Source organism: Mustela nivalis (assembly GCF_964662115.1).
Source record: "Mustela nivalis genome assembly, chromosome: 6".
Taxonomy (NCBI): Eukaryota; Metazoa; Chordata; class Mammalia; order Carnivora; family Mustelidae; genus Mustela; species Mustela nivalis.
Genome location: NC_139025.1, coordinates 109,545,665 through 109,565,084, shown reverse-complemented (window position 1 = coordinate 109,565,084; position 19,420 = coordinate 109,545,665). Strand labels below are relative to the sequence as shown.

General features: G+C 36.2%; 1 protein-coding gene across 3 annotated transcripts in view; it reads right to left on the bottom strand.

The window, feature by feature from the left end:
* Nucleotides 1-19,420, bottom strand: part of MNS1 (meiosis specific nuclear structural 1) — a 41,031-nt gene that overhangs the window by 18,036 nt on the left and 3,575 nt on the right. For 2 of the 3 annotated variants that reach the window (XM_082733835.1, XM_082733836.1), the window contains 2 exons: nucleotides 9,228-9,355; nucleotides 468-570 (listed from right to left, as the gene is read on the bottom strand). In XM_082733835.1, the coding sequence (XP_082589961.1) occupies nucleotides 468-570; nucleotides 9,228-9,355 (231 nt within the window). Of the gene's footprint in view, nucleotides 1-467; nucleotides 571-9,227; nucleotides 9,421-19,420 lie in introns of all 3 variants that reach the window. The other variant, XM_082733837.1, reaches the window with a different exon arrangement.

Genomic DNA, 19,420 nt, shown 5'->3' with positions numbered 1-19,420 from the left:
GGAGTTAAAAGGAGGATAAAAATAGAAAAAGAAGAGGGAGCTACTTAAAAAACAGGCATGTTTCCTGCCTAAAATTATGAAACACTTCAATTTTTAAAACATTTAACACATAAAAAATTTAATAACATTCTAAAATATATTGATCACACTAACAATTTGTACTATATTGATTTGTCAAAGAATAATCAGTGAGACCATAGGAATGCTCAGACTGAGTATAACCATTCTAAACAGTAACCTCATTCTTTGGGTCTCTGAAAGGTTCTAATATTAAATTAAACAAGGCTCACTATTAAATAATCTAGGAGTTCCTGTACCTTAAGGATCTGAAAAGTATAAAAGTATTTAAGAAAACTAGCAGTGTAAATTCCTTATCATATATAACAATTTTCACAAAATTGGTCTATTTTTGGTTTCCTAAATGAAGCTAAAAATACAGAAAACATAATGACCAGAAACATGATTACCATTTGCTCGTATTTAATGGCATCTTTCTCTGCAATCTGGGCTGCCCTTTCTTTATTCATGTAAGCGGCTTTTAATTTTTTCTCCAATTCTCTGAGCTCAATACTGTTAAAAAAAAAAAAAAAAAAAAGAAATATAAAATTGAGGACCATATTTCTTCCTATTTTAGAAGTCTAGATCTGAAGTTTAAAAGAACTTTTTTCCTAAATGTCAAAGATATTATTAAATACCTTGAAAACAATATTCTTTCCTCCCTTCACCCAAAGAAAACTCAGAATGCATATGAAGTGACGTATTATAATTAATTTTCTAGACAAAACAACCCTTTTATTTCCAATAATCATCACTAAAAATCCTTTTGCCAGAGTCACTTAGAGAAGATGGTTTATCAATATTTGTTAAAACTTCTGTCCAGCCACTAATGCTATTGAGCTAAAAGAACTATAGTGGAGTGCTTTAAAGCAAATGACTTAAATTTTATACCTCGGTTTTGTTACCCGTAGAAGGGTTAGCTATGGGAATTAGTTAATGTGTATAAAAAGCTTAGAAAAGTACCTGTTACACAGTAAACATTCTATGAATTGAATATAGAATATAAACATTCTATGAATATTTTTTGATAACGATGATGAAGAGGAATGACCATGGGCAAGTTTGCTTCAATTCTCTGTTTGCTTATCTGTTAAAAATGAGGATTGCCCTCAGATAATCTCTAAACTGCTTTTGAATGAATTCTTTCCCTAGCTTTAGTGGAAAACAATCTGCCATATATAACTTCTTCTTCTGCCAGAATTCTGAACATGAGAATTCTGAGTTGGAAGGGTCCTTAGATGGTTACTTGGATGCACAAATTAATTCTTTTTTTAAAAAAAATTTATTATTTATTTTAGAAAGAGAGAGTTGTGGGGAGGCAGAGGGACAGAGAGTCTGAAGCAGACTCTGCACTGAGCCTGGAGCCCAGTGCAGGGCTTGCTCTCACAACCCTGAGATCATGGCCTGAGCTGAGCCACCCAGATGCCCCAAACACATCTTAATTCTTTCTAGAACAAAGGCACTCACCTAATTATAAACAACTTATAAGTACCCTATACCTCCAAAGAGACAGTCTTCATGGGTAAGCTATTCTTGGTGTTGTGATGTGTCCTTCTTGCCCTTACTATTGTAGGTATAAATGTATATGACACAAGATCGCTTTCTTTCATAAAAAATAATAACTTAAATGAGGATTAAGTTTCTAGGTTAATCTACATATTTTACTCTAATAGACTGCAATATATTTATAAGGAGTTTTGTTGGAATTAGGTATTAGTATCTGTAAACCAACATATGAACCCAATCACAATTTATAAAATTACCTCTCTGAGGCAAAGTCCATCAAATTCCGAAAACTAACATGCAAATAAGTGACTTTTGTTTGAAGGACAAGTACACACATTTCTATTGGATATTTACCTAGAAGTGAAACATCTGAATCACAGGGTAGGCTGTGTTCCAATGCAGTAGAAAATGCCAGCTTTCTAATGCTTTGCACAGCTTCATACTCCTAGTGCTTACACTGCTACACATCCTAGTAACACTCTTTAGTCTTGTCATTCTTTTTCGCTTTAACCACTCTTGTGGGTGTGTAATATATCATTAGGGTTTTAATTTGTTTTCCTAAAACTGAGACCTTCCCATAAGTTTGAGTCATTCCTACATCTTCTGTGAAGTTATTGTTCAATATTTTTTTGCCTGTTTTTAGACTACATTGTCTACTTCTTACTGCTGCATAAAAGTTATTTATAAATTCTTGATATAAGTCTTTCGTTGCTTCTATGCACTGCAAATGTATCATTCCAGTCTGTACTTACTCTCAGTTTCTTTAGATGAAGAGAAGTATTCTAATACACCAATCTTTTTCTTCATTGTCCATGACTTGTGTCATGTTTTAAGAAATGTTGCCTACTGCACAGACATAAAGGCATTTTCTTATATTAGTCTCTCAAAACTTTGTTTCACTATTGACTTTTAGACTACAATCATTCAAGAATTGATTTTTGTATGTAGTGTGAGGTGAAAATCAAGTTCATTTTTGTACATATAGCTATTGAATTGATCCAGTACCATTTTATAAAACTCTCCATTTCTGATTGCTCTGCAGTACCAGAACAGTGACAGTTCTCTGCAATGTCATAAAGTTCAAGTGTACATCTATGCATGGATCCGTTGTTGAATATATCCCATCCTTCCTCAGCTGGGGTTCCCTAAAAGAAATTAGCCCCATGGAAGACTGAGTAACTGTATATTAATTTTCTCATAGGTCGTATATAGTTGGCATTGTTTTAGATTGATAGGAGGTTAGTTAATTCACTACAGATAAAGGATGCCTTAGGCCATTAGGGTTTAAATTTTCTGGGTGAGAAGATCGGCTCCATTCCATTCCATTGATCCATTTGTTTATTCTGTGCTAAAACCACAGAATATTATCATGATTATTGGAGCTTTATAATTTTTCACACCCTAGAGAATAAATCTCCAATTTTGGTCTTCTTAAAGATCATCTTAGTCATTCTTGGTACTTTGCATTTCTATATACATTTTAGAATCAGCTCTTCAAGTGTCACTATAAACAATACTGGCTGAAATTCTGAATAGGACTATACTGAATCTATGAATGAGTATTGACATTTTCCCAATACTGAGTTTTTAATTCAGTTAAGCTGGTATATCCTTCCAATTATTTAGGTTTTAAAAACTATTAATAATGGTTTATTTTGGGGGTGAGTGGGTGGCTCAGTTGGTTAAGCAACTGCCTTTGGCTCCAGTCATGATCCTGGATCCCCTGGATGGAGCCCCACATGGGGGGGGGCAAGTCCCTGCTCAGCAGGGAGTCTGTTTCTCCCTCTCACCTCTCCCCTTTCATGCTCTCTTTCTCTCTCTCAAATAAATAAACTAAAAAAAAAAAAAAAAAAAATTACAATAATGGTTTATTTTTTTGTTTTCTCTCAGTGTTGAGGTTTTATACCTCTTTTATTAGGTATTTATTTTTTATGCTCTTGTACAAATTATTTTTTAAAATTTTGTTCTCTAATTGTTAATCTATAGAAATACAATTAATGAAGAAATACAAATATTGACTTCACATCCAAAAACACTGCTGAACTTATAATTTATACATAGATTCTTTTGGATTTTCTACATACACAGTGATATCATCTAGGAATAATTAAAGTTTTATTTCTTTACTGCCAATCCTAACACCTTTCATTTACTTTTCTTGCATTATTGCACTGGCTAGTATGTCCATACAAAGATGAGTTGAAGGTATTATAGCAAGCATCCCTGTCTTCTTAAAAAGTGTTTGACATTTGCCATTAAGTATGATGTTACTGTAAACTCCATTTTATTCCTCATTTCCTAATCCTTTTTAAAGTTTTTTAAAATTGATTTATATCAATTGGCTTTTTCTGCTCATATAGTTTTTCTATGATATTCTGTTAATGGGATGAATTGCATGTATTGATTTTCTAGTTAAACCCACTTTAGATTCCCTAGGATAAGTTAAAATTTGGTCAGATGTAATAATATCTTTCTCACTTGCCACTGGATTTGATACTAATTTCTAATTACAATAGCTAAATTCAAGAGAAAAATTAGTCTATAATTTTTAACCCTATTCAGGTACTGACCTGATTAAAAATCAATTGGGAAGTGTTCCCTCTTTTCCCATTCAGCAAAACTATGTGAGACTGGTGTTATTGAGTGTTTGGTAAAATTCATCAACCACCTAACCACATAGGTTTCTTTGTGAACAAGGTTAATTATCGATGTAAAAGTCTAAAAGTTATAGAAACATTTAGGTTTCTGTTACAACTTGTGCCAGTTTGGTAAAATGTTTATTTATGAATTTATCTAAATTTCCATATTTGTATCAAATTGTTCACAATATCCTATAATCTAGCAAATTTTTGTATGATCTATAGTGATATCCTATCATCCATTCAAAAAAAAATTGGTTATTCATGAATTCTGTTACACTTTATCATTCTTGTAAGGGGTTATCAATTTTACTAGCCTTTTTAAGGCACAATTCTTGGCTTTGATTCTACTTTATGTTTACACCCTCTTGTATTTGTTTCTGCTCTTATTGTTCTTCTATATTCTTTTGTAATCCTTCCAGATGGAAATTTGCTGTTCATTTTCTAATAATTCCAGAGGGAGCCTTCATTTCTAGTAGTCATTTCAGATTATAAATGACTCTTGAGTAACAGTTTTAGCTAAACCCTATAAGCTATAAGCTTTTTTTTTTAATCCTATAACTTTTATTGTGGTAAAATACACAAAACAAAAATTTGCCATTTTTAACTATTTTATGTATACAATTCAGTGATGTTAATTACATTCACAATATTCTACAACCATCTATCACTCTTTCCAGAAATTTTCATCATTCAAAATGGAAATGCTGTACTCATTTAAGTAAATAACTCCCCATTCTTCCCTTTCCCTAACTCCTGGTAACGTCTAACTACTTTTTCGTCTCTATAAATTTACCTGTACTAGTATTTCACATAAGTGGAATTATACAGTATTTATCCTCTTATGTCTGGCTTACTTCCTTAACATATTGCTTTTATTGTTCAACCATATTGTAGCAGGTATCAGAACATCATTCCTTTTCAAAACTGAATGATATTATTTATATCAAAGATTATCTATTCATCTATTGATGGACATTTGGATTGTTCCAACCTTTTGGCTATTATGAATAATAATAATGCTGCATTAAACACTAGTGTAAAAATATCTGATTAAGTCTGCTTTCAGACTTAATCCTTGTGGATACCCACCAAGGCCTGGAATTACTAAATCATATGGTAATTGTATATTTAACTTTTTGAAAATCGCTGAACTGCTTTCCACAGTGCTTGCACCATTTTAAATTCCTACCAGCAATGTCCAAGGGTTCCAATTTCCATTATTTTTATTACAGCTATCCTAGCAATTTCCCTAATGACTGAGGATGTTGAGTGTTTTTGTCTGTCTACTTTGAATAAATCTCTAAGTACTTCGCATATTTTTGAACTGCATTGTCTTTTGTTGTTAAATTGTAGGGATCCCTTACATATTCTGATACATATTATCAGAGATACAATATGCTTTTCTGGCCTGAGTTAGGAGTTATGTGAAATAGAGATAGGCATCTTGTGTTCAATCCTTCAGGCAGCTCCCAAGTAGGTTAAACATACATATACAATAATTTTCTAATAAGATCTGCTCTGCTCTCTCCAGAACCACGGATAGATACAATATGAGCTACTACTGCCTTCTAGACTGCCTCAGAGCTGGGAGGGGAAGAAGCAAGGACAAGTAAAACAAATAATACCACAAACTTTGCTACCATTTCTAAGTTGCCTTTTTCTTGATTCAGCATTCACTAGGTTGCTATAAACCTTTGATTGTTTTAATTGTACTGGCATCAGCAAGGAACTGGTTATGTATTTAATAAGGGAAGACTGTCTTATCTTCTCTTTGAGCTAGTTTTTGCTGAACTTAAATACAAATTATACATGAGATACTTCTTTCCTTTCATAAAACTATGTGTTAACAATGTGACAAATGTACAGTTGCCAATTATGTAATTATAAATTGTGTAATTATAATTATACAATTAATCATAATTTTAAATAATTGACTAAAATTGTTAATCACATGTGTAATTATTAATTGATTCATGCTTTAAGTAAAAAAAGGACTTCTCAGGCACCTGTGTAGCTCAGTGGGTAAAGCCTCTGCCTTTGGCTCAGATCATGATTTCAGGGTCCTGGGCTCTCTGCTGGGCAGGAAGCCTGCTTCCCCTTCTCTCTGTCTACTTGTAATCTCTGTCAAATAAATAATTTAAAAATCTTTAAAAAAAAAAAGAGACTTCTAAAAATAGAGAGTTAAAGCATTTCAAGTTAAAAGCACTGAGCAAGTGTCTTAAATATTTTCTTGGATTAAAAAAAAATCACGTGTTCAAAAATCAAATAACAAAATAATCTTGTAACTTTCAAACTCAGTTATTTTAAAAAAAAATTCAATGAGCTTTCAAAATTGACCCTAGGTTTTAAAAATTCTTTAATTTAAGGAGCTTAATCTTACTATAAATGACTTTCAATAACTTAGGATATATTTTGAGTACCACAGTAAACATTTTCTTGAATTTAGACCTGCCAATCCACAGATGAAAACACTAATTGGAATAATGGTCCATTTCTGTATCAGTCAAAATTCTATCATGGCTTATGCACAAAGTGAAAAACTCTTAGAAGTCTTGACACTGCTTAGAAACAGCATATTCTATTTGAAAAAGTACTCAACTGAATGACTTTTGCCTTAAGTTTGAAGAAACTTTTCACAAAATACAGAATTCTAGATGGTCCATTACTTTCCTTTGCCCTTTCAATCTCCAGTCTTCTCATATTCACTGCTGGCTTTCAAATTCAGTCACACTTCTGATTGCTGCTCCTGTGAAGGTAATCGTCTTTTGTGGGGCTGCTTTTGTGATTCTCATTATTGTTTCCTTTCAAAAGTTTGAGTAGGATGAGTATAAGTATCTTTTCGTCATTTTTTGTGTTTTAACCTGTGGCTTTATTTCCTTTATCATATTTGGAAATTCTTGCCCAGTGTCTTTTCAAACACTGCTTCTGCATCATCCTCTTTTATTTCTACTCCTACAACTAAAATTATACATCTGTTAGAACTTTCCATCATAGACCTTACCTCTTTTAAGTTTTCTTTTCTATCTTTCTACCCTTTTGTCTCTCTGCGCTTTATTCTGGATATTTTCCACTAACATTATCTCTTCATCTGTATCTATCTAATAAAATCTAATTGAATTCTGTATTAGTGACGTAAAACATACACTACAGTGTACAAATCTTAAGCATAAAACTTGTAAAATGATGTTGGACACCTTGCAATATGCAATATGCTTATTGACCTCTCAGCCATCCTTTTGGAATCAGCAGAACCTCCAGGGGAAATGTAACTACAAATGCCAAGCTTACCATTCTGGTTTCCTTCCTCTCTCAGATCTTACTTTTATACTTTCTCCAGATATTCTGTTCTCAGAAAAAGCCTTTATTTGAATCACCTTGTCTAAAAATTGCTAGAAGTAGAAAATTCCTCTATTTAATTTTTAGATCAGTGAATTAGACAAATACATGATGAAATAGTTATTTCATCTCCAGACAACATAAACCCATGAGGAACAGCTAACAATGATTAGAGACTTAATGTCCAAAAAGACACTTTGCAACTAGAATAATATGAAGACGTAAGTCTTCATATTTAAACCTTTAAATATTAGTAATCCCTGGGGCGCCTGGGTGGCTCAGTGGGTTAAAGCCTCTGCTTTCGGCTCAGGTCATCGTCTCAGGGTCCTGGGATCGAGCCCCGCATCGGGCTCTCTGCTCAGCAGAGAGCCTGCTTCCTCCTCTCTCTCTCTCTGCCTGCCTCTCTGCCTACTTGTGATCTGTCTGTCAAATAAATAAATAAAATATTAAAAAAAATATATTAGTAATCCCTTAAAGAATGTGATCAAAGTTATAAACACAGAAAAATACAATGGGTACATTTGTCAAACACATAAATATACTTTGGTGAAGCTCAAAATCCCTGAAGCTCACCCACAGGTCATATAATATCCTACGGAAGTCCAGCTCAGGTAAGATAATACATAACAATTATCAAAGTAAATTTCTAATATATTCAACTATATAACTATAGAATGAGCATTTAGTTAGCCCTGAGTTTTAGTCAACAGTGTGGCATGCCTGCTTCAAAAAGCAATTCCATTCTAAGCAATATTAAGAAATATATTCTAGAACAATGTAGTTAACAGTCCCACTACTAGAAAACACTATCTTGCAACATTATACACAATTATGAGGGCAATATTTTAGAACAATAATTGTGTAAATTACATCTACAGAGAAAAACCAGATGGTGAAGAAACTTGAAATCATATTATATATGGAACAAATGAAGGATATTTATCTTATAGAAGAAAACATTTGGGGAATTCATAAATATGAAAGGATATCCTAAATAAGAACTAAATATGATTTTCATCAGAGCAGAACTGAAATAAATGCATGAAAGTTACAGGGAAATTAGTTTTGAAACAATATGGGAAAAAAGATTATTCAAATTGAGGCCTGAATTAAAAAAGAAGTTTCTATCCCAATTACTAGAGGTATTGAGCCATAGCCAACCATCCACTTGCCAGAAATACTGTAGAAAACTTATGTCTGGGTAGAAAATTAAATTTTGTATCCCCTAAGGTTTCACTTAAGAGTAAGATTCATGTATCATTTTTTAAAAAGATTTTATTTATTTGAAAGAGAGCATGAGCACATGGGTTGGCGGGGGGGTGGGGGGAGAGACAAGTAGACTCCCTGTTGAGCTGGAAGTTTGATGTGGGGCTGTATCCCAGGACCCCGAGATGATAACCTGAGCCGAAGTCAGATGCTTAGATGACTGAGCCACTCAGGTGCCCCTCATGAGTCTATTTTTTAGGTCATTATAAAAAAAGAAACAATTACTATTTATTTTCACCTTAAATACTTCACTTCTTTGAATACGACTTCTTTTCCCAAATGAATATACATAGCATTTAAAACAAAGTATTTCCAGACAAAATATTAACAAAGTGCAATGACATAAAGAAAAAAATTTTTTTCATTAGATAAAAGTTTAAAGGCAAAGAAAATAAATGAAATTTATATAAACCAAGATACCTGTTTTCTCTTACTTGTTGCCTCATCTTTTCATCCTTTAGACTTTGATGTTTTAGTTTCGCCAATTCCATAGCCAATTTTTCTTCTTGTTCAAGCTGGAGTTTCCTCAATCTTTTGTTTTCTTCTGCCTGAATTTTTTTTTTAAAGTAACTTCAGTTATTTGTCCTCCAGAATCAGATGTTTTTCATCAAAGCTTCAGAGCAACAAACATTTGTGTTTTATTTTAAAATACAAAACACTATTTCAATAAGTGCTTTTCCAAACATTTTACCCTGGAAATTTTAATCAATAGTAAGAAGAATATTAAAATATACGCTCAGCTAGCCATCACTCACTTTTAATAACTATCATAATTTTCCAGTCTTCTTTCTCTACTTGTCCACTCCAATTTCATTTTTTCCTTTGTTCTTTTCTGCTAGACTATTTTAAAACATAGGCTAGATACGTCATTACCAAGTAAACAATTCAGTGTTGATCTCTATCTGAAAAGAATTTCATTTTATGTAACAACCATGCCTTTACCATGTCCAAACAGTAATTCCTTAGTAAGGTCTAAAGCCTTGTCCGTTTTCAAGTTCTCCCAATTGTCTCAAAGGTACTTTTTGTTTGCTTTTTCAAATCAAAATCCAAACAAGTGCCACATGTTGCATCTAGCTATTATTTCTCTTATGTCTCTTTCATTCCATAACAGTTGTCCCATATACATACTTCTTTCCTCAAACCATTGATTTGTTGTAGAAATTAGTATATGTAGCCCATAGAATGTCCCAAAACATCCTAAATTTGACTGTTTCCCCAGGATACCATTCAACTTGCTTCTCTTTTGTATCTCCTGTAAAGTGGTAGAAAGATCTAGAGGCTTAACTAAATTCTGTGTTTAGAAAGAATAAGCACATGAGAAGATGTTCAACATCATTAGCCATCCGGAACTGCGAATTAAAATGATAGACCACCGCAGACCTATTAGAATGGCTAAAATAAAAAATAGTGGCAAGGCGAATGTTGGTGAGAAACTGCATTTCTCACCTATTCCTGGGTGGGAATGTAAATTGGTAGTCCCACTCTGGAAAACAGTTCAGTAGTCTGTTATAAAGCTAACATGCAATTACCATATGACTCAATAACTGCACTCACGCATTTAGCACAGAGAAATGAAAACTTATGTTTATTTAAGATCCTGCACCCAAATGTCTACAGCAGATTCATTCAAAACAGCCAATACTGGAAAAAGACATACCTCAACAGGTGACTAGGCAGATAACCTGTGGTACCTCCATACCACAGAGAGCACTCAGCAACAACAGGGAATGAAGTATTGACACTAGCAATAACCTGGATGAATTCCTAGGAATTAAGCTGAGTGAAAACAATCCAATCCCAAAAGGTTGTAGATTGTCTGATCCCATTTATATAATGTTCTTGGAACATGTTCCTTATTTTAAAATTGAGTTTTGATTCCCATAGCATAAATTCACCTTTCACAATTCATAACTCAGTGGTTTTTTAGTATATTCACAGTATTGCGTAACAATCATCACTATCTAGTTTCAGGACTTTTTTTGAACAGACTATTTTTGGAGCAGTTTTGGGTTCACAACAAAACTGAGCACAATTAACAGAGTTCCCATATACCTGCTGCGCCCGTGCATGCGCGCGCATACACACACACAAACACACACACACACTCTCTCTCTCTCTCTCTCTGCCCCGCCTCACTATCAATATTCCCCACCAAGTGGTACATTTGTTAAAATCAACTAACCTACATTGACACAATCACCCAAAGTACATGGTTTACAGTAGGTTTAACTTGGTGGTATATTCTGTGGCTATGAGAAACGTTTAAGGACACAGTAGTTTCACTGCCCTAAAAAGTCCTCTGCCCTGCCTATTCATCCTTCCCTCCCCCAAATCCCTGACAACCTCTGATCTCTTTACAATCCCTAGAATTTTGCTTTTTCCAGGTTGGTATATAGTCGGAATCATGCAGTCTGAAGGCTTTTCAGGTTTGCTTCACTTAGTAATACACATGTAAGGTTTCTCCATGTCTTTTCATGGCTTGATGGTGCATTCTTTTAGCACAGGATAATATTCGATAGTCTGGATTACTGATCCATTCGTCTACTAAAGGACATCTTAGTAGTTTACAAGTTTGGGCAATTATGAATAAAGCTGCTATAAACATCTACTTGTGGGATTTTGCGTGTGGGTTTGTGTTAAGTTTTTAACATTACAGCATGGTTTCCTCAGCCCCAGAAAAACTCCATACCTGTTGGCCGTCACTCACCCGTCCACCTACCTCCTAGCCCCTGGCAACCACTAATCTACTTTCTGTCTCTATGGATTTGCTATTCTAGATATTTCATTTAAATGAAATCATACAATCTGTGGCCATCTTGCCTGTGGCTTCTTTCACTTAGTGTAACTTTTTCAAGGTTCAACCATGTTGCAGCATGTATGGGAACGTCATTCCCTTTTGTGCCGGTATGATACTCACTGTATAGCTAGAACACATGTGGTCTGTCTAGGCACCAGCTGATGGGCACTTGCGTCATGGTCAACAGCCAAATTCCAGCTACTGTGAATAGTATTGCTTTGAATATTCATGTATAAGTTCTTGTGTGAACATGTTTTCAGTAGTCTCGGCTGTATGTTTAGAAGCAGAATGGCTGGGTCACATAGCAATTACATTTAACTTTTTGAGGAACTGCCCGACAGCTTTCCACAGCCACCACAGCATCTTCCATTTCCACAGCAATGTATAAGGCTTCCAGATTCTCTACCTCTTCGTCAACATTTAATGTCCTTTTTAAATTTTTAAAAATATATATAGCATGGGGCGCCTGGGTGGCTCAGTGGGTTAAACCTCTGCCTTCAGCTCAGGTCATGATCTCAGGGTCCTGTGATCGAGCCCCGCATTAGGCTCTCTGCTCAGCAGGGCACCTGCTTTCCCCTCTCTCTCTGCCTGCCTCTCTGCCTACTTGTGATCTCTATCAAATAAATAAAATTCTTAAAAATCTTTAAAAAAAAAATAGAGAAAGAGAGAGAGAGAGAAAGCAAGCGAGCACACGTGCACACAATCTTCATGGTTCTGAAGGGGCACCTAACTGATTTTGATTTGCATCTCCCTAATGACTAATGATGTTGAGCATCTTTTTTTGTGCTTATTGTCCATTTGTGTGTCTTCTTTGGAGAAATGGCTATTGAAATCATCTACCCATTAAAGGATTTTTTTTTGTCTGTTATTGTTGAGTAATATAGATAACATTTTTGAAATGGCAAAATTAATGGTTGCCAGAGTCGGGGATGAGGTAGGTGTATCCAAGAAAGAGATGATGATGTTTATGAAAGGATGAAATGAGGGATCCTTGTCATGGAACTCCCCCGGATCTTGACTGTGGTGTTGGATATACAAACCTCACATGTGATAAACTGTACAGAACTACACACACACACACATACACACAAATGAGCACAACTAAAAGGGAAATCTGAATAAGGTGGGTGGACTGTGACATTGCTGATGTCTTGCTTCTGATATTATACTATAGCTTTGCAAGGTGTGCCATTAGGAAAATTAGGTACAGGGTATATTGGGACTCTCTGTATTATTTCTTACAACTGCAGATGACTCCATAATTATCTAAATAATAATTTCAATTAACAAAAAGCAACTGCAAGTACTGGTGATAACACAAAGCAGCTGGAGTTCTCATACATGACTTGAGGAAATGCAAAATAAAGCAACGCCTTTGCAAAATGGTTTGGCAGTTTCTCACCAAATGAAGCAAACACCTACCATATGACCCAACCATCCTATTCCCAGATATCTAGGCAAGAGAAATAAAAATTTGCTTTCATATTAAAGTTTGTAATAAAAGCTTATAGCAGCTTTAGTTGCAGTTGCCATAAACTGGAAACAACACAGATTTTTTTCAACAGGCAGATGGATAAACAACTGGTACATCAATACATTAGAGTCTGACCATGCCACTCAGCACTAAAAGGAGTAATTCATGCAACAACATGGAATCTTACATTTGGTTTGCTAAGTGAAAGAAGTGAGACCCAAAAGGTGACATATTGCATAATTCCAATAATATGACACTATGGAAAAGATGAACCTAGTGGGACAAAAAAGAAATCAGTGGTTTCCAGGGACTGGGGAAAGAGGTAAGTGAGTGGTTGACTACAAAGGAGCAGCATGTGGGGACTTTTGAGGTGATAGAATTGTTTGCATGACACTGTGATGGTAGAAACTGAAATCTATTCATTTGTCAAAATCCATAGTATATACCAAAGAGAATAATTTTATAACATGCAAATTTAAAAAGAAATCAACCAGTACATTCATACCATGCACTACTATTCACTAATAAAAAAGAATTAACTATTGATAAATCCAACAACTTGGATGACTCTCCAAAGCATTATGCTGAATGGAAGAAACCTTCTCTAAAGGTCACAGACATATAATTCCACACATATATGGATTCACACATGATTACATTGATATAACAGTCTTGAAAGAACAAAATTATACAGATGGAAAACAAATCAGACATAGTGGGGGCTAAAGGAAGTATATGACTACAGTGGGGCAGCATGAAGTGAGGTCTTGGTGGTGATGGATTGGTTCTGGATCTTGAATGACATGGCAGTCAGACAAATCTATACACGCATATTGTACAACTGTCATTTTCTAAGGTTTAATATTGTACTACAGTTATGCGAGATATAGCCACTGGGGGAAGCTTCTGTGTAAGGGCACAAGTGGACCTCTCCATACTGTTGTTGCAATTTTCCAAGAATTTGTGATTATTTCAACACAAAAAAAATTTAAAGAAACCAACTAGATGTGGGGGGAATAAGAGAACACACAATATGTCAAATTAACTGTATTAAAAATCAGAGGGTCCAAGATGGCAGCATAGGAAGATCCTGAACTCATCTCCTCTCATGGATGCACAAAATCTACAGCTACATATGGATCATTTCTGTAGAAAGGCTGACAATACTCCATCTTTGGCCCTCCATCTTTCATGGTTGCTCAATGACCTCTCTTGGGGCTACGTGTTCTGGCCTCTTGGAAATGAATATACATACCTTAGAAATGTCCACAAAGGCTAAGAATCTATTAGAGATAACATAGTCTTTCCCTTTTCTGATGAACAGGTGGGGCCACCTGATCTAATTAAAAGTTAGCTGTCAATTAGATGCATATACTCCCTCTGAGGTGTGTGTGGACCCTTTGATCTTACAGTGCCCTTCTATGTGCCCTTTGCTCTAAAAAAATTTATGGACCAAGGTCTGGATTTGGCAGAGAGTAACTATGCAGTTGCTGTGACTAGTCCTCCATCCAAATCCCCCTTCAGTAAGTTATCTCAAATCAAACTGCATAAACTGGATGGAGTGGCCTACTTCATTTTCAGTCTCAAAGTGCCTTCTCACTTTGGGGGACACTTTATGTCTCTCCTGCATCTTCTAACAATTTCTTTCTGAAAAGGATCTGAAAACTAAAGAACTGCTTCCCTACAACAAAAGATTAAAAGACCACATGGAGAGGGGTAAAGGGACAGAGACATGGTCCTGGCAAAAAACAAAAACAAAAAAAACCCCACCTCCTCTAGGCAGGGAGACACGTAGAGAGGGATCTCACCAGTCCAGCACTTCTGCTAGAGGAGTGGGGGGTTGCTGCCTACATTAGGCACCCCAACATTTCAGAGCTGCACAAAAAATGTCTGGTTTAGAAAACAAAGAGGGCTGACATCCAAGGGACCCAAAGTACTATGGGAAACTGAGAATCTCCTTTTAAAGATCCACTTGCAGTCTCACTCATCCCAGAATCAAGCACAAAAGCACCAATTTGAAAATCATCTGCTGTTTATGTAAAGGAAATTCATTTGCTGGTCTGGGGGAATCTGCTCAAGCAGCAAGGGACAGTTGGTGCTCTAGCAGGGATGGACGCAAGGCAGACAGACTCCTTCTGTGTGCTCTCTACCACTCCCCCCAGAGTAGGAGGGCACGGGCACTGCACCGTCCCACCACCTCACTGAGGCTGCTGAGAGCAAGTGGTCTCAGCACTGTCCCCAGGCTGGACAGTGGGGGCAGGCTAGACAATGGAGGCAGTCATAGCCATCCCCTAACTCCCTGGCCGGCGCTGACAAGTAGGAGCAGTTGTGGCATTCTCCTGCCACCAACCTGGGGCCAGTATAGGCACAGATACAGGGCGCTCTCCCGCAGTAATCATTGAAGCCTTCAGACACCTGCAGTCCAGGCATCTTCCCACTGCCTTGCTGAAGCTGGTGAGTGCCACTTTCGGGGCAGAAGCATGCCAAGTACAACAGGGTTGCCCCTTGTTCACCAGGCTACCAGGGTCGAGGGGCTGGAGTTCTGAGCTCCAAGGACTGTAACAATCAGAAAGACAGTACTTGGCAGGCCAACACCCTCAGGGCACTGCACAGACCTCAGAATGAAAGACATACCTAGTCTCCCTGTGAAAAAGGCTGCCTTATCCTAGAGTTCCAGCCTAACAAACAGGCTTCAGGTTTCCCACACAAGCCAAAGCTATGCAGGCACTCCCCCAGGGATCATAAGTGGGGAGACATTATGATCGCGCCTCCCCTTGGCTCACTGCAGCTCAACAAGACCTCCCAGAAAGGAGCTTATATTCTCATCTGGAGTCCTGAGTTTTGCAACTATTGCCCAGGGCACACCTCCGTCTCTAGACCTGGAGGCCAGCAGGGTTTACAGCTGTGGCCCCATAAGACTGCATATATTTGCATATATTAAAAGCTGCTGCCTGAGAGTCTGGCTTCCATTCAGCCTGAAATTAGGTGCTGAATACCATTCCTCCTCCTTTGAACACTGGCAGGTCTTGACACACCCTCGACAACAGAGAGATATCAAGAATAAATCAGGCTATTTGGACAATCACAAAGGTTCAAGAGACAACCAAGAACTAATCAATGGTGAATGAGAAGTTTCACCACCTACATAAGTCCACTTCTCCAGGACTGAAAGAAGTAGCTGTTTTGCCTAATACAGGGAAACAAACACAGCCAAACAATACACGGAAACAGAGAAATGTGTTCCAAGAGAAAGAATAAGACAAAACATCAGAAAAATACCTTAATGACACAGAGATAAGTAATTTACTGGATAAAAAATACAAAGTAATAGGCATAATGATGCTCAGTGAACTCAGGAGAAGAATGAACAGTGAGAACTTTAACAAAGAGATATAAAATACAAGAAAGTATAAAACAGAAATCAGAGCCAAAGGATATATTAACTGAACTGAAAAATACACTGGGGGATTCTACAGCAGCCTGGATAAAACAGAAGAACGGCTCAGAGAGATGGAAAACAAAGCACTGGAATTCACCCAGACAAAGCAGCAAAAAGAAAAAGGAATTCTAAAAAACTGAAGATAAAGTAAGAGATCTATGAGACAACGTCAAGTGAAATAGTATTTGCATTACAGGGTTCCCAACAGAAATGAAAGAGGAAAGGGGGAGAAAACTTATTTGAAGAAATAATGGCTGAAAACTTACCTAACCTGGGGAAGGAGACAGACATCCAGGTCTAGAAAGCCCAGAGAGTTCCAAATAAAATGAACGCAGAGAAATCCACACCAAGACACATCATAATTAAAATGTCAAAAGTTAAAAAGAAAACTTAAAAGCAATACAAAACAAAACAAAACAAAACCCACAAGGCAGATTGTTCAACAAATCTATGCAAGCCAGAAGGGAGTGACATGACATACTCAAAGTGCTGAAAGGAAAAAACTTCCAACCAAGAATACTCTACCCAGCAAGTTAACACTCAGAAGTGAAGGAGAGGGAGTTTTTCAGATAAGCAAACTCTAAAGGAGTTCAGCACCACTAAATGGTTTTTCAAGAAATGTTAAAGGGACCTTTTAAGCGGAAAAGAAATGGTACTAATTAACAATAAGAAAACATATGAAAGTAAAAATCTCTCTGGAAAGGTAAAAATGTAGTGAAGGTGGTGGATAAATCAACTTATAAAGCTAGTATGAAAAGACAAAAATAGTAAAATAAACTAAAACTACAATAATTAAAGGATACATAAAATAGTGGGTAAAAAGTGACATCAAACTTAAAATGTGGGGCACCTGGGTGGCTCAGTGGGTTTAAAGCCTCTGCCTTCAGCTAAGTCATGATCCCGGGGTCCTGGGATCGAGCCCCACGTCGGGGTCTCTGCTCAGTGGGGAGCCTGCTTCCTCCTCTCTCTCTCTTTGCCTGCCACTCTGCCTAGTTGTGACCTCTCTCTCTCTGTGTCAAATAAAAAATTAAATCTTTAAAAAAAAAATTTAAAAAAACATAAAATGTTGGGGGAGGTGGTAAAAACGTAGAGTTTTGGATGAGTTCAAGTTTCATTTGGTATCAAGATGAAACAGACTGTTCTATTCATAGGATGTTACATATGTTATAAACATAATTAGCCCATGGTAACCACAAAGCAAAAACTTACAGAAAATAAAAGAAAACGAGAAAGGAATCTAAACACAACACTAAAGAAAGAACAAACCACAAGGGAAACAATATCCATGGAAAAGAAAGGAAAACTGGTATAGCTATACTCATATCGAACACAATAAGCTTTAAAACAAAGACTAATAAAAGACAAAGAAGGGCATTACATAATGATAAAAGGGTCAATCAAGCAAGAAGATATAAAGTTCATAAGTATATATGTACCCAGTATAGGACCACCAAAATATATAAAGAAAATATTAATACATTGAAAGGAGGAGAAATGACAGTAATGATAGGGAACTTTAACACCTTACTTACATCATCTGACAGAAATAAGAAAATCCGTAAGGAAACATCAGCCTTAAATACACTGGGGGATACACTTAGACCAAGTGGACCTAATAGATGTATACAGAACATTTCATCCAAAAGCAGCAGAATACACATTCTTCTCAAGTACACATGGAACACTTTCCAGGATAGATCACATGTTAGCCCACAAAAAAAAAAGTCTCAATAAATTCAAGATTGATATTATATCAAGCACCTTTTCCAACCACAATGGTATAAACTAGAAATCAACACCAAGAAGAAAACTGGAAAACCAGAGGCAGACTACCACGTTGTGGAGAGGATCATGTGGCAGGGAATGTCAGCAATCTCTCAGAGATGTGGGCTTCAGTCTTACAACTCCGAGAACATGAATTCTGCCAACTTAAATAAGCTTAAAAGATTTCAGGAGAATGCACTCTAGACAACACCTGGATTTCAGCCCTGTGAGGCGAAGCAGTCAATCCAATGACATACCATGTCTAGATTTTGGTGGGGTAATAAACATTTTTAGCCACTAGATTTGTGGTAATTTGTTAAACAGCCACAGAAAACTCATACAATAAATGAACTGTAGTCTTTAAAGTTGTCAAGGTCATGAAAGACAGGAAAAAGTAAAAAACTCTTACTTATATGTCTCCCTTTCCAGTAATAACTATATTTCAGGTACCAAATAATCCTAGTTGTTGTGGGAAAGTTCTTTACACAGGAATTTCAGCTAATCAAATGTGAAAGGAATAACAAAATTAGAAAAATCAGTGTTTTGCAACCCCTAATGAAAGGAAAGATTCATTGGTGAATAAGGAGAGTAAGGAGACAAGGCAACTAAAGGCAGTTTGTATTCTTGGAACAGAAAACAGAAGTTAATGGGAAAAACTGAAGAGATCTGAATAAATCCTATAATAAAACATATTGTACCAAGGCTGATTTCTTCATTTTGATAATTCTTCTATGGTTATGTAAGATTTTAACATAAAGGGAAACCAGGTAAAGGGTATACAGGAATTCTCTATACAATTTTTTGCAACTCCATTATAAATCTAAATTTATCTCAGAAATTGTTTCTAAATATTATTTCCACTAAACAATAGAGCTCTTTGATATGAAGGCTGACTCTAGGTATGAAGCAAGAAATTCACAAGATGAGCCTTGCATTAGCCAGAGAAAAATAAATGGGATTAATTAGTCAGCTCAAGTGATCCCAAGATCTGAAGGGTCAGTCATAAAGCCTGAGACCCAGGAGAGTGGTTTAGCTCCGGTCTAAGGAGAAAAGCCTGAGAAATAAGAGAACCAATGGTGTAGCTCCTATCTGAAGGCTGACAGGCTTGAAATTCAAAACAAGCTGATACTTCATCTGAT